The 17,264-nt window shown below is 49.9% G+C and overlaps 1 protein-coding gene across 1 annotated transcript in view; it reads right to left on the bottom strand.

Moving 5' to 3' along the window:
- Nucleotides 1-17,264, bottom strand: part of LOC306753021 (partitioning defective 3 homolog B-like) — a gene marked incomplete at its 5' end in the record, with an annotated part of 107,229 nt that overhangs the window by 66,876 nt on the left and 23,089 nt on the right. Inside the window, 7 exons of the mRNA XM_079236852.1 lie at nt 4,677-4,805; nt 4,983-5,122; nt 6,642-7,240; nt 7,491-7,616; nt 7,828-7,914; nt 11,502-11,584; nt 15,509-15,621. Coding sequence (XP_079092978.1) covers nt 4,677-4,805; nt 4,983-5,122; nt 6,642-7,240; nt 7,491-7,616; nt 7,828-7,914; nt 11,502-11,584; nt 15,509-15,621 — 1,277 coding nt within the window. The remainder of the gene's footprint in view (nt 1-4,676; nt 4,806-4,982; nt 5,123-6,641; nt 7,241-7,490; nt 7,617-7,827; nt 7,915-11,501; nt 11,585-15,508; nt 15,622-17,264) is intronic.

The raw sequence follows: 17,264 nt of genomic DNA, 5'->3' as shown, positions 1-17,264 counted from the left end.
GTGTGTGTGTTCCTGCGCTAGTTGAGACTGAAAATTGCTCAGAGGTTCATCATTTCAGGAAGTTCAATAAAGATGCTCAAAAAAACCTCCACTCGTGAAAGCACAAAATAAAATGTCAAAGTGGATTTTGGAGGAATATGCAGATACGGTAACGCCAGCCCTTCCTCCCGTTGTCACGGCTTTAAAGATCTGAGTGCCCTCGCCGGGATTGCAGGAGCCTTACATCAGGCGGCTGCTATGGAATCAGACGTTCACGTTCAGTGGAAGCGAGGGAGTGGCGGTCGAAAGATGCTTTTCGCCAGATGCGTCCTCCGCTGTAGCTTTTCGCCCTCAACCTCAAATCCCCCGCTGTCAGCGCCGCTCAGCTCCTTGCAGGTGCAAACTCAGAAAAGCCCGTTGAAGCCTTTAAGGCCGGGGAGGAGGCCCCGCGAGTCGCAGCTCGCGCCCCGTTAGTTAGCCTTTACGAAAAAACGATGAAAATGATTTCTGATTTGGCAGCGGGGTCTCCTGAGGACAGTCTCCAAACCATGACAGTGAAAAGTCAATAAAGCTTCAGTTTTGCACGGCATTAATCTGTAAACTAGAGATTAATAAACATGAAACCCCCTACTTCCTTCACCCCTAAATCTGCGACACAAGACGCCTCCTCCTCTCCTTTACATAACAGCGTCGGCTGCGCTGCTAATCACCTCCGAGTCAGTTCCTTGATGTGCCGATAACGAGTCGCATCGGGTGAATCGGGTCCTTCAAGCCTCCTGGAATCTATTTTCTATTTCCGTGCGATGCAAGGCTCCCAGTCGGGGCTTATTTTTATCAACAAGGCCGCTTCAGAGCGCTGTTACTCAAAACCGGAGGAATTACAAAGACAATCCGCTGCTTCCCGCGTGAGAGACACTTGAGAGGACTCAGGTGGCAACCTGGGAGGTTTTAAATACCTCTGTGATGGGGGGGGGTCGAATCCGAGCACAGCTTTTAGCGCACAATTATTTTCCTTTGCGTTCTCATTCACCGTGCTTGTGTGCCTCACATCTTGGAAGGGAAAAAATGGGGGGAAAAAAGTGAAGTCGCGTGAACTGAAAGTGTTTATTTATTGTTTCCGATTACGGGTTAATAAAATGATTATGTATTTACACAACCAAGTGGATCTCCGTGGTGGTCCAAATGCACTCTCACACTCTCCAGTATCTCCTCTAATGCGCTTTCCTTTGGGGGAGATTGTGTCCCCAGGGCGGCTGAGACCCCTTGGCTCCACTCTGAGACCCCCGCCCCCCCTTTCCTCCCTCCACTGTTAGCCCTCAGCAATGGCTCTTTAACAGGCTTTTAGCCAGGAGGGAGACCACCCTCTTCAACACCCAAATGAGGAGACAAAAGGGAGCTTTTTCTTACCCCAGGGTGGGTGGTGTGTGAGAAGAAGGGGGGGGGTGATACACCACGATTACACACAGAGCCTTTTGTCGCTGAGGATTTCTAAATGGGAGTTTCAAAGCGGTGGGATTAGCGGTGAGAGCGACATTCAATTAAGATGAGATCTCCCTGCGCTCGGCGCCGCTGACGGAGCTGCCAATTAATCGCCTTAATGTCTGCCTCTCTGCCGCTTTACACCTTTACCTCACAATGAAGAGAAAGGGAAAGTGAAATGACTGATTGAGGGATAAATCTGGGGAGTTGGAGAGAGGGGGGTGAAAAGGAAAGACAGAAAGAGAGCGAGAGAGAGAGAGCGGTGGAGAGGGATTGGCCACAGATACAGAGATCAGAGGGGACAAGCTGCCTGGCGACCCCTCCTTCCTGGGAACTGGCCTAGGCTTGCCGGCCACAGAGGGTCAGCCATGTGCAGGGCGACCCCGGCCATCCTGTCCTCGCCGTTATTCTGCAGCGCGCACACACACACACACACACACACACACACACACTTTCACTCACACACGCATCACGCCGCAAACACAAACCCGACGAGAAACTCGCTGATCTCCTGAAACAAAACGGGGCGATATCATGGAAAAAAACGCTGGAAGAGGCAGAAAGTGCTGACAGGAGTGAAACTGTGATTAGAAGCCATCACTCTTTAATTAGCACGGGGGGATGGGGTAGAAGGAAAGCATCCTCCTCCTCCTGTATCCTAATGAGGAGCCCGATTCACGTGATATTCCTTCGGCTTCCACCGAAAAACATTTAAATCAGCGCTTCAGCTGGTTCCTCTAAAAGTCAACTTGGAGTGGAGAGCGTAAATGTTGGAGCGAGACGGGGAACAGAAACAGCGATGGCGACCATGTTAGCGTAGCATGTTGCCATCAGTGTACGGCCTCACAAACTCCTCACAGAGGCCTGGTGTTTATCGCCCACTTCAAGCCTCGAAGTGAGCGATCTCATAATAACCTTTCGACCCGTTCTTTCAATTAAACACTAATGAACCGCGGTGTTTCACACACCTGTCGGCCTCAATGGTCAACACGTCAATGGGATCCGGTGCAATGCAAGAAGCCGGGTTGATGGGAGAGACGGCTAATGAGGAAAACACGGAGCACTGTAAAATGAGTCAATAATGAGATTCCCCCTTCTACAAACTGCCATGATTAGAGGAAAGAAGGGCATGTTTGCGAGAGCGAAAGTTGCCCGCAGAGGTTCAGCACCATGAGAGCAGAGTCGGCACACACTCTTTCTTTATAGTGCAAATGTGGCTGGAGTTTTACAAATAGTCGGCTGTGAAAGCAGACGTCCTTGGACTTTTTTTTATTTATTCTGGTGTCAGTTTCAGTTTGAGTCAGTGAGATGTCGGGTTTCTTTTGGGGAAATAAGTTTCACCCAGTTAAAGTAGAGCTGCTCCCCTGCATGTAAACAGGCATTTTGATACCTCAAACTAGATTAGTGTTTACAGAGAAGCTGGACAGGTGAGACGCCGGATTAAACCACGGAGCAGAGGCAGGGGGTCTTTACTGCCGCACTGCGAAGCAAATCCCAACAGGGAAATAAGCCCTGCTTACTGATCATATCATTACCATGCGTCATAAATGCTCCCAGAGACACTGCTTTTTAATTCAAATAAGCCAAACATGTAGTATCGCGTGAGAGAACCGTGATAGATGCAATAAGATGATATTGAAGTTTCAGCCAATTAATCTCAGCAGCTCCTGAAAGTACAACTGTGATAATGAACTGCTGATTTGCATCAGATTTTTTTTTTTTTTTATTGTAATAAATATGACCGGAATAATGCGGATGCTTAAAAAAAAAAAAAAAAAAAAAAAGGCGGCTTTTACAAGACATCGCTCTGAAACATTGTAAATATTCATGAGCACCCACACTAAAGTCAGAAGCGCGCACGGAAACGCAGACGGACGCCTACGCACGAGCGGCTTTGTACCACGGGCGAAGCAGATGGCCGCGGCCGCCGAGCGCCCCGCCATCGCCATCGCATCTTTTGCGAGGCCGCTCCTCGCTAGTGCATTCCCACTCCAATCGAGCAGCAGGAGAAGGAGTCGAGCAATTAAAACCTGCAAGGGAGGAAACAAATCGGTATTTTTCCAGTAAGGTGTAGATTTTGGGGAAGGTGTGTTGTTTTTGTTTTTATTGCTCAACTTCTTCTCCATGGTATAGTTTCTGCAGCCGTGTATTTATGTAATGCTTTTAGGGTCTGCTCAGAAGCTCTGGAGTGCCTGTGTGTGGTGTTGTATGTGTGTGTCTGGAAAAATGCATGTGTGTGTGTGTGTTTAGGGGACATCAAACTGTCTTTGAGGTGGAGGACTGTGCTGGAGATAAGGGCCAGATCTCACGGGGCACTGACAACTTCAACAGCCTCAACAGAGACAGGAGTGAAGGCTCTCTCTCAGTCTGCCGTCCCCCCCTGCACCCCCCCCCCCCCCTCTTTAAGTCTCTAATGCCCAAATACAAGCAAGTGTTAGATGAAGACTGCAGAGGCTCATCAAAGTGCACTTGTTATGCCAAGACTGCTGGGCCATTAATGAGGGCAAACTATTTTCGGAGGCAGTAACTTGGCTGTTTAAAGATTGTGTGATGTGTTCGCGAGAGAGTTTATTTATCAAGGTGTTTAGGAGTTTGCGTGCACGAGTGTGTGCGCAGCCTCTCTAGGTGTGAATATGCATCAGTCACTACAAAGCAATGCGCTTTCTTCAGAGCTCTTTGAAGCCGCGGAAGGGGAATAATCAGAATAACCGGCGAGGACAGAGGGGAGAGAATAGAGGCACGCGGGGCAAAAAAACATCTTTTCCATCGAGATGGGTGACTTTCAAAGGGAGGGGGGGGGGGAACCTGGCTGTGTGTGCGTACGTTTAAAAGTGTGTGTTTATCCATGAAATGTCCCAAGGGAGGCTCGGTCAACACGACCTATGACCCCCGTCAGCTACCGCAGGTAAACGGCGTGTCGACAATGCCAGCGCGTTTCCTGTGGCGTGGACTTCCTGTGTCATTGCTGCGTCAACAAAACCGGACTGGGACAGGAAGGCCGGAGCGTGCTGTGCGTATGTTGCGGTGTTTATGGGCAAAACATAGAAAAAGGAAAGAGGTTAGCTCCTTTGGGAGAGGATAAAGGAAAACAAATATAATGACACAATGGTGTGTGGAACAGATGAGAAGGAGGGGACGGAAAAGGACAAACGATCAGCAGAAATGACCAAAAGAAGAAGAGACGGGGGGGGGGGGGGGGGGCGCTGTGTTGCTCTTACCAGTTCCCGCGGCAGGAAGACGTCCTCCTGCCGCGCCACCACCACACACACATTCTCTCCCTGCCGTGTGCTGCGCAGCATGCCCACCAGTTCCTCCTGGCTGCGGCCCGTCATGTCCACTCCGTTCACCTGCACACACACACAATGAGAGAACACACGCAGCTGAGTATATTAGAGGGAAGCGTATTATCCACTGGAAGGTGCAGTTACTCAGTTTAACCAGCAGGTGAGCCACACGGCTCCATTTCCCGCTGCTAAACCTGCTGCTGACGGAGGCGATCTGTTTATTTTGTTGGCCAACCTCACCTCCAGGATGCGGTCTCCGGGCTGCAGGCGGCCATCTTTGACCGCTGCGCCGCGCGGCAGGATGTTCTTCACCAGGATGGGCCCCGGCCCGTGGACCGAGGAGTCCCGGGTTACCACGGTGAAGCCCAGACCCTCGCCGCCTGCGGGGGGAACAAAGCAGCCTGCGTCACGGTGGGCATTAGACACGTCAATCGCTCCTGCGGGCCAGACTTGAATTTTCACATTTTATTACTGAACCCGGTTGGCGCTTTGAGCTTCTTCCTCCACATTAACTACTGTTTAAGTGGCTGTTTTCCTCTGAGGGGGGGGTTGTTGCCTGGCTCAGCCTCCGAGCCGCCGGGAGAAGGCTTCTCTCCTTGCCGGATTAGACAGACTCTGCCTTTAATTTCACGTGTGAGCAGGCCGAACGGTGGCTGATGAAGGGAGGTGGAGGGAGACGACGAGGGAGGACAGAGAGAGAGAAGAACCTGGGAGATATTATTCCCTTCTCCAGCTTCCCTCCCTGAGGACGCGACGTGATTCCCACAAAGATTTTTCTTGTGGGTGTGAGCCTGCGTTTATCTGTGTGTATACATTTACAAGTGTGTGTATTTCTGAAGCCACACACACACACACACACACACACACCAACCCACAGCCCCTCCACCCTCTTTCCCTTTTTCACGGCCTCACAAGCCCCAAGCCATGAGTGAAATGTGCCACGCTCCGTGTGTGTGTGTGTGTGTGTGTGTGTGTGTGTGTGTGTGTGTGTGTGAGCGAGCAGGGAGAGCAAAGCCGGCGTGGCACACTAAAGGCGGTGAGCGATGCTATCTGGTCTCCAAGCTAAGCCTCTGCCTGCCCTACATTAGCGCACCTAAACCTCACCGCCTGTCAATCACGGAGAGAAAGAGCCTGTTGCCAAGGGAGAGGGTGTTAGAAACCCCGTAATATCCTCTCCTCTGATCTTGCATCAGGTGAAAGGGATGGAGTGAGACAGGGAGGGAGGGAGGGAGGGGGGCAATTCTAACAAAAGAAGGATGGAGGGGAAAGGTGAAGAAAATGGGAGGGATGAAAAGATGCGGGGGGAAAGAAAGGAGCCAACAATAAAACGGAGCTGGAGAGTGTGGAGCCCAATTTCTTCTATCCTTTCATCTGGATCTCTTCGCGCCTGTAGCAAGTGTGTGCATGCGGCCCAATTACAGCCGTCCTTTCAGCGGCCCACAACACGACAGGTTGCTAGAACAGAGCCCATTCACGGCCCTGCAAACCCATTCCAGTGCTATCAACACATCGGCGCTCCAGCACTGATGTGTTTCACAGGGATGATGGATAAGGCAGCAGGGGACGCCAGACTGACTCAGTCTGGGTTACAAACCACAAAGTAAAACATTCTAACGGATTGTGAGCTTATTCCCTTAAGATACTTTTAGTTTTTTACTTTGAATATGGACCTACATTGCTTTCAGTGGTCCAGAGCCTTTTATGGGACTATTTCTTTACCTGAAGTCAAACTTTGTGCGACACATAAATGCTGTTTAAACAAGAAAAATAATTGAAAATTCTCCTGAAACTAATTAAGACACAGTAGAATACGTCTTAATCACAAAGAAGTTAGTACACTTTCATGAACGAGAGACTGAATATATTGATTATAAGGATAATACTAAGCTGCACATTTACCTTTATTCAGGTCAATTTTCATCTTCTTGCCGCCCTTTCTGACGGGAAGGTTGGTCAGGCCAGGAACCGGGCTCTGACCTTCCAGGGGGCTCTGACCTTCCAGGGGGCTCTGACCGGCTAGTGGGCTCTGACCGGCTAGTGGGCTCTGACCGGCTAGTGGGCTCTGACCGGCTAGTGGGCTCTGGCTTTGGGTCCTGGGTGTCGGGGAGGCGCTCGCCCCCCTGGCCAGAGGTGTGGGTGAGATTCTCTCCAGGGAGCCGTGCACAGGCCGGCGCTCTGGCGGCGGCGGCGTGTGCTCTGGCGGCGGTGGCGTGTGCGCTGCGACCGTCTCCGGCGTCCTGGCGCGCGCGTTCGGTCGCCTCACTTCCAGTCTGGTGCTGGCATCGGGTTTGGGTTTAGGTTCTGGTTCGGTTTTGACCCGGGTCACCATCGGACTCCTCACTTTCGCGGGTAATTCTTTGCCGTCGGCGGTGAAAAGCTGACCTATCAGGCTCTTCTCGTAGCGCGGCTTGTTGACCTGGGGGAGGACCTCCAGGCGAACCGAGGAAGAGGACGACGAGGAGGACGAGGTCATGGCCTGGCGGAACACTTCCTGTGACCTACAGAGAGAAAAGGACACATTTAGAAATATCGGCTTTTGATTTTGAGCTGTGTTCACTCAAATCACAAGATGATCACTGAGATCACACAAGAGAGCGAGAAAAGTCACAGCAGGAGAGCAGATGTGGTTGTGAGATATGGAAAGACAGAGAATTGCATAGTAAGCTGCCTCAAATGCCCCTAATCCCTAATCCCGCCGCCCCCCCGCGTCACTCATTCAGACGTTATAATCCCATCGCTTCGACTTACTGTGCGAAGGTCTTGTCCTGGAGCGGCGTGTCGTTGATTTGGACGATGCACTCGCCCTGCTGGAAGATATTCTCCCTCGCGGAGCGGCTGTTTTTCTCGATGCCTTTAATGTGCAGGCCCAGGGTCCTAACAACACACACACACACAGTGAATATTAACTCATGGAGGCAAACACACATATTATTACATGCCAACGCTTGTGCGTATCTATGAGTCAACGTTGCCATCTGCCTTTCCTTGTGAATGTCTGGATTGATGACAAGTGGATGTGGCGGGAGGAGAGTGCGTATTTGCATATGTGTTGTACATGTGTGTGTGTGTGTGTGTGTGTGCTTACCGTCCACTGAGAGAGGAGCAGTATGGGATCACGTGGATTCCAAGGGGTCCCCAGTCACCTGGAAACTCCACCACCTTTGTCAGGGTGCTGTCAACGAAACACACACACACATTTGACATCAGATAAACACACACATGCAGACATCTTGAAAGACATATTGAAAGTAAGGATGTACCACATGCAATCGTGACAACACTGACACACACACTCCAAGCCTTTTTCAATGAGCAAGCGCTTCAAAATAAATTAGCGTTTTCCTCGGGGCTCCACAGGTAGGGACACAAATGAGCTTTCAGGTAGTCCTGCCAGACATCAGAAAAACAAGGGTGGGTGGGCGGGCCGCAGGTGGCTACTTCAGCCTTTATCTACCTGCGCTCTCAACCACCCCATCAGGCCGGTGGACAAAGGAAGACAGCGGGAGATAAAAGAGAAAGACGGAGAGAGGAGCAGATAGAGATGAAACGGAATGAGCGTCTCTAATAATCTCGGCGGAGCTTCTGACGGCAGATAAACAAGGACAGTGCCACTGAAGATAAAGACGGACGAGGGCTGCGTTTGATAGCGGACGGAGAAGAGAGGGGACCCGCATGACGGGAGCATGGAGGAAGATCACAGGAGGCGGAAAACAACCGTAAGGGGTTTCTTTTCTTTTTTTTAAGTTAGTGAAATCATGTTTCTTCAGGTCGTATTTGACATTCATCTGAAATGTGTGGCGCAGCATTGTCTCTCCTCTGTGTGCAGCTGTACAGTCTCTCCTGGTGAAATGATAGATTGTATGCATGCAGATATTTCTGATATTTGAGTTATTCCTTGATGGTGTTGCTTGCTTACGTAGGCTGTAAAGAGGCATCAGTATGAAACCCAGTTTGTTTCATAACCTGTGAGAAGTTCCTCGTCGTATTTTTAGTCTGTGTGTTTTGGCGAGAAGACGTGGGAACATTGAGACACTGATCTGCATTTACTTCTTAATATTTCCACCTGAAAGCAATTTGGCAAGGAATTTCCTTCAAGTGGAAGTGTCCTTAACTGAGACGATGAAACCCAAATTGCAAATTTAAAGCTAATAATGTTGATATTATGAGTAGTGAGAACTTGATGAAAAGCTTTGATATCAGATGTTTGAATGAAGTGAAAGGAAAAAAGAAAATGTCTCGAACTCTTTCCAGGTAAAATCAAATGGATTCCCAAAATGTAAAAGTGGGCCGAATACTGTCTTTAGTACAATCTTCCGAATAAGACGTTCACCTGACCCAAACAGAACAATGCCTAAAGGTCATTTAGCTGACTAAGGTCACTCCTCCCAATTCCTCAAAAGAACACGTCTCACTCTCCTTACGTTCCTCCGTCAGCCCCTAAAGGATCGGTCCAAAAGGAGGTGGCGGCCAAGAGGAACCGGTACTGTTTTTCTCCAAAGATTCCCCCCGAGTAGCTTTCACAAATCTACCACGCAAGTGCTGAAATAAAGTTCAAGGTTTGTGTGTTTCTTACACGTACACAAGCCGGGATCATTATAACCCGCTCCTCCGTCACTGTCACCCCCGCTCTCGTTAACCTCTGCCAGGGTCGCACACACTCACACAAACACACACACACACACACATCCCAATTTGCATTCTTATTGCTACATCTATCGCGTGCTCACAAACACCATCAGTCACATTCCTCCAAATTGAATTCACAGAAACACACATGCATCCGATTTGCATCTATTAGGAGAACGAGGTTACATCCGAATTACACATGCGGACGAGCCGCGAGTCGCACACACACACACACACACACACACACACACACACACACACACACACACACACACACACACACACACACACACACACACACACACACACACACACACAGGTTGTTGTTGATGCTGCTGCTGTGGTAAACAGTCAAACCCGGACAGTGTGAAACACGTGCAGGCAGTTACAGCGCCGTGTGTGTGTGTGTGTGTGTGTGTGTGTGTGTGTGTGTGTGCAACACGCGCACACTTCACGCAGCCTCGGCCCATTTACATTCATATAAAAACAAACAGCGGCACAAACAAGCTCATCAGAGGCAGCCGCGGCTTGTTAGCGCCGCACTCTAATATGCAGAATAGCTCCGCTCAACCATTTTAGCATCCCGCTGACACAAACACAGTCGTTGCACTGGGGGGAGGGAGGGAGGGAGGGAGGGAGGGAGGGGGAGAGAGAGGGGCGAGGGACAGTGGGACGGAGGAAAAGAGCAACCAGGAGCGAGACAGATGGAGATCCCGCTCCTGGTTGACGTCCTCTACATCAACCGAGGCCCGACTCGCAGACCGGGGACTCGCCGAAGAAATTGTGTCCTCGCTCGCCGTGGCTTCCTCAACCGCCAACCATCTGTTACCACGGCGAACCCTCTGTGGGAGCAGCGCCTCCATTGTTTTCGCGCCGCTGTCAAGGCACCGCTGCACTGTAAAAGTGGAGAAGAATCACCATCTGTCACCGCGGCCCGAGTCGTTTCCCCGTGACGCTCCCCGAGTTGTTTTTCATTCTTTTCTTTTAAAAAGGACAATCGTCTAATCGGAAAATCACTCGGCTGCCGAGGCCGCGGTCGAGATGATCTTTTACGTCTGTCACCGGCTCGCTGGTTCGAGGGACGGGGCGAAAGAGCTGTGACTGACGGCCGGGCGAGAAATGAAGATAAAACTCCCATCGGGTCACGAGGTTGCCGTGGTGAGACGTCCCTGCTAAAATAAATACATAAAGAAGCACTTGATTTGACATTGATGACAAATAAATAACGACAACTCCATATAAAGTCGTTTTTTTCAAGTTACTTCCACTTACCATTCTTACAAAGGGGTCAAAGGTCAACACCCTGGATGTCAATTAATTGCAACAGCATCCTAAAGAATAATTAAGAGGGCAGATATAACTTCCACGGGGACTCCTCCGCCACTTCAAGAGAGGGATGTTTGTTATGCAAATGTCGCCTTTTGGCGGATCGGCCGGGACATCACACGCAGGGACGGGTTACAACCGAACATTACATCTCAATTTGCTCACAATGAATGGAATTAGTCACATGCAGGGGGACCAATCCCGCGTGAGCCTCGCTCGAACAGGGGGCGGGACCGCCGGCGTCCCAGCGGGGGCCGACGGAGCTTGATTAACCAAAAGGAAAAGCAACATTAAATCAACCGTGAAAATCATGAAGAGCAGCCCGACTACTTGTCCACAACCTTCCCTCGTCCAGACTAAAAGCCGGATTTGGGGTTTTATTTACATCTTTTCGACTTTTTTTTTTTTTTATTCCTTTTTACGGTAAAGTGCCGTCAACCTTATGTCATACAAGCAAGTTGCCTTTTCATGATGCAGAGCACTTTCACACTCATTTGAATAAGCCCTACTCCTACAGAAGTGGAGGAACTTACCACCACCAGCACATACAGTACAGATCAGAGCCCACCCCTTAGTATTGGGACTCACACACACACACACACACACACACACACACACACACACACACACACACACTTAATCCAGTCACAATGTCAGGCTGTCAAACAAAGACTGGAGCGTTAATCCCAGTCTCCAACACTGTGGCGTACCCAGCTACAGTGTGATCCGTAAACACACACACACACACACACACACACACACACACACACACACACACACACACACACACACACACACACTTCTTACTTATAGTTCGCTTTGCCCATCTTGGCGGGGGGGTTGTCCGTGCGCAGTCGGTCCAGAGCGCCTTTCAGCAAATTGTTGACTTCCTGTAAAAAAATAATAAACAGACCCGTTCAGTCAACATGATAATCTCTACAGTGACACATTAAGAGTGTCAACATTTACACACACACACACACACACACACACACACGGTAAACAAACAGTAGCCGGTCTGCGGACACGAGGAGGCCCGTCGCCAATTAGCGAAACAATCTCGCGCCGCCATCAATCACCTTTGCAGACGGCGAAGAGAGAGCGACCGCCCCGACGCCGAGCTCCCGACCACGCGCCGCTGTCCTTCCTTCACTCTACGTATATTTCTACCCGTCTACCTCTCCCTCCCCCCCAACCCCCCTTCATCCCTCCATCCATCCCTGTGTCAGGCACGGCTCTATTTTTAAGTCGGCACAAAAATCAACAACCCCCGGGGCATACGGGTTAAAAAAAAGAAGGATGAGAGAGAGAAATGTCGGAGGAAAGGAGGAAGACGGCGGCGTCAAACTGTTGCGAGACGCTCAGACACAGTGGACGAGCGGGCGAGAGAGAGAGAGAGAGAGAGAGAGAGAGACATTGCCCCAAATCGTTAAAGACAAGAGGGGCGCAATTAGGTCCTTCTGCCTTGTCACTTTCATTGTGTCACCAGTACTAATGGCTCAAAAGCTCCCGCCCACCAGCCCGCTCCTTAGCAACCCCCCTCCTCACCACCACACCCAGCTCCCCGACGGACCCTCTGTCACACGGCGAGTAAATCAACGCTTCATAAGACACACACACACACACACACTTCCTGCAAATATCAACAACACGTATCGACTCTGTGGCGCTTCAAACGTAGAAATGGTGCGTTTATGAACACACACACACACACACATGTGCCTGCACAAATAGTGACCCACTTATCTGGGCAGTGTGAGATTACCCCACAATAGAGTGTGTGTGTGTGATTGTGTGTGTGTGTGTGTGTAGGAAGACAAGCTGCAGGCTCCATTGTTGCTGTGCATCTTCCCGCAACGCCGTTAGCTACCAGGCTTCTCCTCCTTTGGTGCGCACACACACACACACACACACACACACACACAATGCAAGTGAGCTACTACATAACATGAAACCCCTTGTGTTTTGCTAAAACTACAGTGTTATATAAGATACGCCATGTTGTGGGATACACCCCCCCCCACACACACACACACCCCCCCCCACACACACACACACACACACACACACACACACACACACACACACACACACACCTGCCTTTCTTTACACTGCTTTCAAATAAAGGGATCACTCCCAGTGTGAATCTAATCCCCGATTGAGAGCGCATCCCGTTTATCTACACATCAGAACGGCAGCGTTCCCCTCCGGGCGTCCTGCCGGTGCTCAGCCAATCAGCTCGCGCCCACGCTCGCCGCTCACGTCAACACACAAAGAGGAGACATTACCGCCGACCCTCCGAGTGTGACGGTGAAGCCTTGACCCTCGAGTGATCACACACAGCAGACCGCCTTCGCATAGTATTGTGCGCTTGTGTATTGGGTTTATTGGGATGTTTTCATTCACTCCCGACGACCGCGTACATTTACCTTTACCCTATCCGTGCTCACGCATCAGTTGGCACTTCCACTTCTTCCACTCACACTTGAAGCTGACAATAAATTCTTTCAGCTGACTCTTAAGACTCCTAAAAGGCCGCTCAGCGCAGACTCTCACGCTTCAACTCCTATCAGCACCTTCGCTTTAGCTGCTACTTGTTTCAGCACCATCGACTTGAACTAAACTGAAATCAATGGCTCCTTGTTATGAATATAATTCTTCAAACGTGGCGGGTTCCCGGAATGATCGCTCAAATAATTTGTGAAACCTGCCCGGAAACCCGTCTGAGCACAACTAACAGGTAGTCGGCTCTGTCGCCGCGCTGCACGCTGCCAGACATGCTTCAGTGTTTGGTTTGTAGTCGGAGGGAGGTGTGAGTGACACGGCGGAGTGCAGACCTCGGAGAGATGAGGTGTGTGTGTGTGTGTTTGATGGATGAGTAATAAGGTGTGTGTTGCTTTTGTGCAGTTCCTCTGGGTGCTGTAGTCATCTGCTACACGTCAGGAGAAAGAAAAAGCATGTGTGTGTGTGTGTGTGTGTGTGTGTGTGTGTGTGTGTGTGTTTCCATGTACACACACTGCAGGATCACAGCTTTCTCCGTGCTAGCCACTGCTCCTTGACCTCCGTCGCATCCATCACATTAACTCGCTGCCACATTCTCTCACGTACAAACTTTGAATCTTTGGGTGGCGAGGACACACACACACACACACACACACACACACACACACACACACACACACACACACACACACACACACACACACACACACACACACACACATCCAGCTGCTGCATGTAGCACAGGAACACACACTGTACGGACAGAATGTGGTTTAGTTAGCAGTGGCGTCGGCTCGGGGCAGAGGGGAAACATCCCCACCGGACGGAGTGCGACACATTGAAGCCAGACCCTCTGCTATGTTGACACGCATTGCATCACCGCGCCTCCGGGGTGTTGAAAACCAGCCAAAGAAATGTGGCTGGCGGAGGGAGTGAAGGGACATAACAAGGATTGTATATTAAAAAAAAGGGGATGGAGGAACGAGGAGCGGTAGAACTGAGCAGGTAGCATTCCAACGGCTCGTTTATTAGCTTCGATCGAGGGCGGGGAGTCAATTAAAGGGCCGGCTGCGTGTTTAGCACTGCTCAGCCTTTTGCCGGTTTCATTAGCTCGCCTGATAAAGACTTGTGTGCGTGTGCGTGGGCTGCTGTACGAGTGAAACAAAAGCCAGAGAAGAAGTGGGCCAACCTTGACCTTAAGCCAGTAAAAAAAGAAAATCACTTAAAGGGGCGGGACGCTTTTTTATCAGCCTCAATTAGACTTTATCTGGATTTCAATACCTCCTCCAAGACAAGAGTGGGACACAAGAGTGTGTGGTAGTTCTAAGTGTGTATGAGTAAGATAAAGTGTGTGTGAGGGGTTTATAGAGGAGCAGTACAGTGAAGTGATAGTGTATTGATCTATGGAAGTCCATCAGGCCACGACTCAATATGTCCAACAGCTGTGACGGCCTTTTCACGCCTGCAAGGCAACGAGTGCTCTGTGTTCTCCTCTGTGTGCGCACGGGAAACACTTTTAATTATCTTAATATTAATTAACGTGATGAAAAAATATCTCATAACCTCTTTATCTTCGATGTTAAACACTGTGCTAATAGGTCTCATATGCATTGTTGTTGTTCGCCACATAATAAAGCAGAAGAGCGCCTTTAAAACAGTGCAAATACACATTTATATCATCTGTAATGAGCCTGTTCTTTCTGGTTTCAGGTATGGAGCCTGAAATATGGGCTTTGTCATCATGTTTACTCGCCGCTTGAGTTCTACTTAGTCACCGCTGTGTGTAACACGGTAGGAGGTGGACAACGGGACCCTCTCTCTCTACCTGACACACACACACACACACACACACACACACACACACACACACGTGTACCACGGTGACCTCACGCGGCCTCCGTCCCGCCCACCGCGCACGCAGTCACCCACAGAGAGGGACAAGCATCCTCCTTAATGGCGGAGAGCGCTTGAAAAGCCGACCCTTTCCAAAGTGCAGCCCGGGGGGGAACAAGAGGAGTATTCACTGGGCTGCTGCGTCTTCACACGGCACGGCAGTAATGGGGAACATCTTCATCTCTCAAACGTTATTTATTTACTGCATTTTTTTTTACATTTTCCACATCTTTTGCGTCGTCTCTCGCTTTGCTTCAGAACTCGCTTCTCCCTTTGAACGACTAGTTTGAACAGCAGGAGTTTATTCGCCGGAATCTGAACGTTCTGTCAATTTTTTACTTGGTTCTTTTCCGCTTTAAAAATGTGACACCTTTGGAGAACAAAGGGGAATTTATCCACCAAGCGTGCAGGATGCTTACCCGATCGGGAGACCTGTTGCCGGGGTCATCGGGCGGAGGCGGAGGCGTGGCTCGGGCCTCGTGGGTCGGGACCAGAGCCGAGTCACTGCTGCTCCTCACCAACAGAGGCGTGTCTGCGTGGAGAAGGACACAGTTAGAGACACAGACAAAGGCGGGATGCTTTTTGTTTGACACACTGGACTGATAAACTGAATGTGCTGCGTTTTTTTTTTTTTGTGAGAGAGGAAGGGAGCAGCTTTACTTTCGTCGTCTGGCGACTTTCGCACCGAGCAGCTGGCCTGCATCTTATTGAGGTCACCGAGCTCTGCAGAAGCATTTTTACATCAAAGCAGACAGAAAAAAAAAATTACCCTGTATGGTAAAAAGAAACTAAAAAATATAATTCATTTTAAGATGACTCACAAACCAACAGCCACCCGACTCTTTCAGCAATACGCCCAAGCCCCACAACCACAGTGTACATTTTCATAAAGACCAGCTGTTGCCTGCCTGCCTGCCTGCCTGCCCACACACACACACACACACACACACACACACACCCCTGTTCCCCGCAGCCCAAAGGAGCCGGGACATGAGCAGGTCTGAATGCACAATACAAACTATTCAACAGAATCTAATTTGGACCTTTGTGCCGCCTCTTGCTTTTAATATCCACCTCCAACGAGAGCAGACTGTTATTTGTGGATGTTAAAAAAAAAAACACAACAACAACAACAACAAAAACGTGACAGGGTGTTTTTCAAATTTACCTCGACGGGAGAAAATAAAGACAGGGAAAAGTGTGAGATAAACAAAAAGGGAAGGGGTGGGGGAGCTGGTGAGACGGCGACCTCGGAGGAGGGAGAAAACCCTCGACACACAGAAAAAGGGAAGGCAAACAAAATGCTCTACTTTCCTGTAATCAATCTCTCTTTGGAGGGTCAGTGACAGGGTCCTGGTCTAACGTGGTCGGAATAGAGAGAGCAGAGGAGGAGAGCGAGTCGAGAAGAAGGAGCGGGCAAGGGTCTCAGTGTGTGTGTGTGTGTCTGTGGTTTGTGATTGTAGACAGATGAAAAATGGCCCGTCACAATGGCCCGGCACACACACACAAAAAACCCCACACGGCTCAAACAACGCCCACGTGTTGTGTTCAGGTTTGTCGGACTAATCATTTTCATTAATTGTCATATTTGATGTGTTGATCCTCTGCTGGACTCGTCCCAGTCGCTCCCTCGCTCTACTTCTGCTGACGACATTCACAAGGCGTCAAAAAGCACACACACACACACACACACAAAAAAAAGCTTCAAAAAGTGCATTTCTCTTCTTCTAGTTCTTCCTCGAGGTTCCACTTTGCTTTACTGAAGCAAAACCGACACGATGTGGTCTCATCCGATTTGGAAAAGCAGACTTCGTGAAGAAGTCTCAGGCAGAAGCAACACAGAGAACAGTCGGTTTCTTCTCCTGCTTTGATTTAACACAATAACACACAGGGAAATAAAAGGCGTCTTCTCCGTGCCGGCATCAAAAGACCCCAGAGAGATACATGGAGTCCATCAAACAGGCTCCGACGAATCAATGGCGTCTGATTTCTCCACCTGATTATCTATTATACTCGCGTGCGTCTGAAAATAGGTCAGACCACTGCAGGTGCTCTTTCAATGTTGTTAATTATGAGTGGTTATCTCGGGATGATGTGGAGTTTACGGGACAACCTGACGGAAGCCTTGGCATTTTCCAGGCGGACGCGTGCGAACGTTTACAAGTTCAGAGAGGC

This window comes from Taurulus bubalis, assembly GCF_910589615.1.
Source record: "Taurulus bubalis genome assembly, chromosome: 21".
In the NCBI taxonomy this organism is placed as follows: domain Eukaryota; kingdom Metazoa; phylum Chordata; class Actinopteri; order Perciformes; family Cottidae; genus Taurulus; species Taurulus bubalis.
This window is presented reverse-complemented; position numbering and strand designations above follow the sequence as displayed.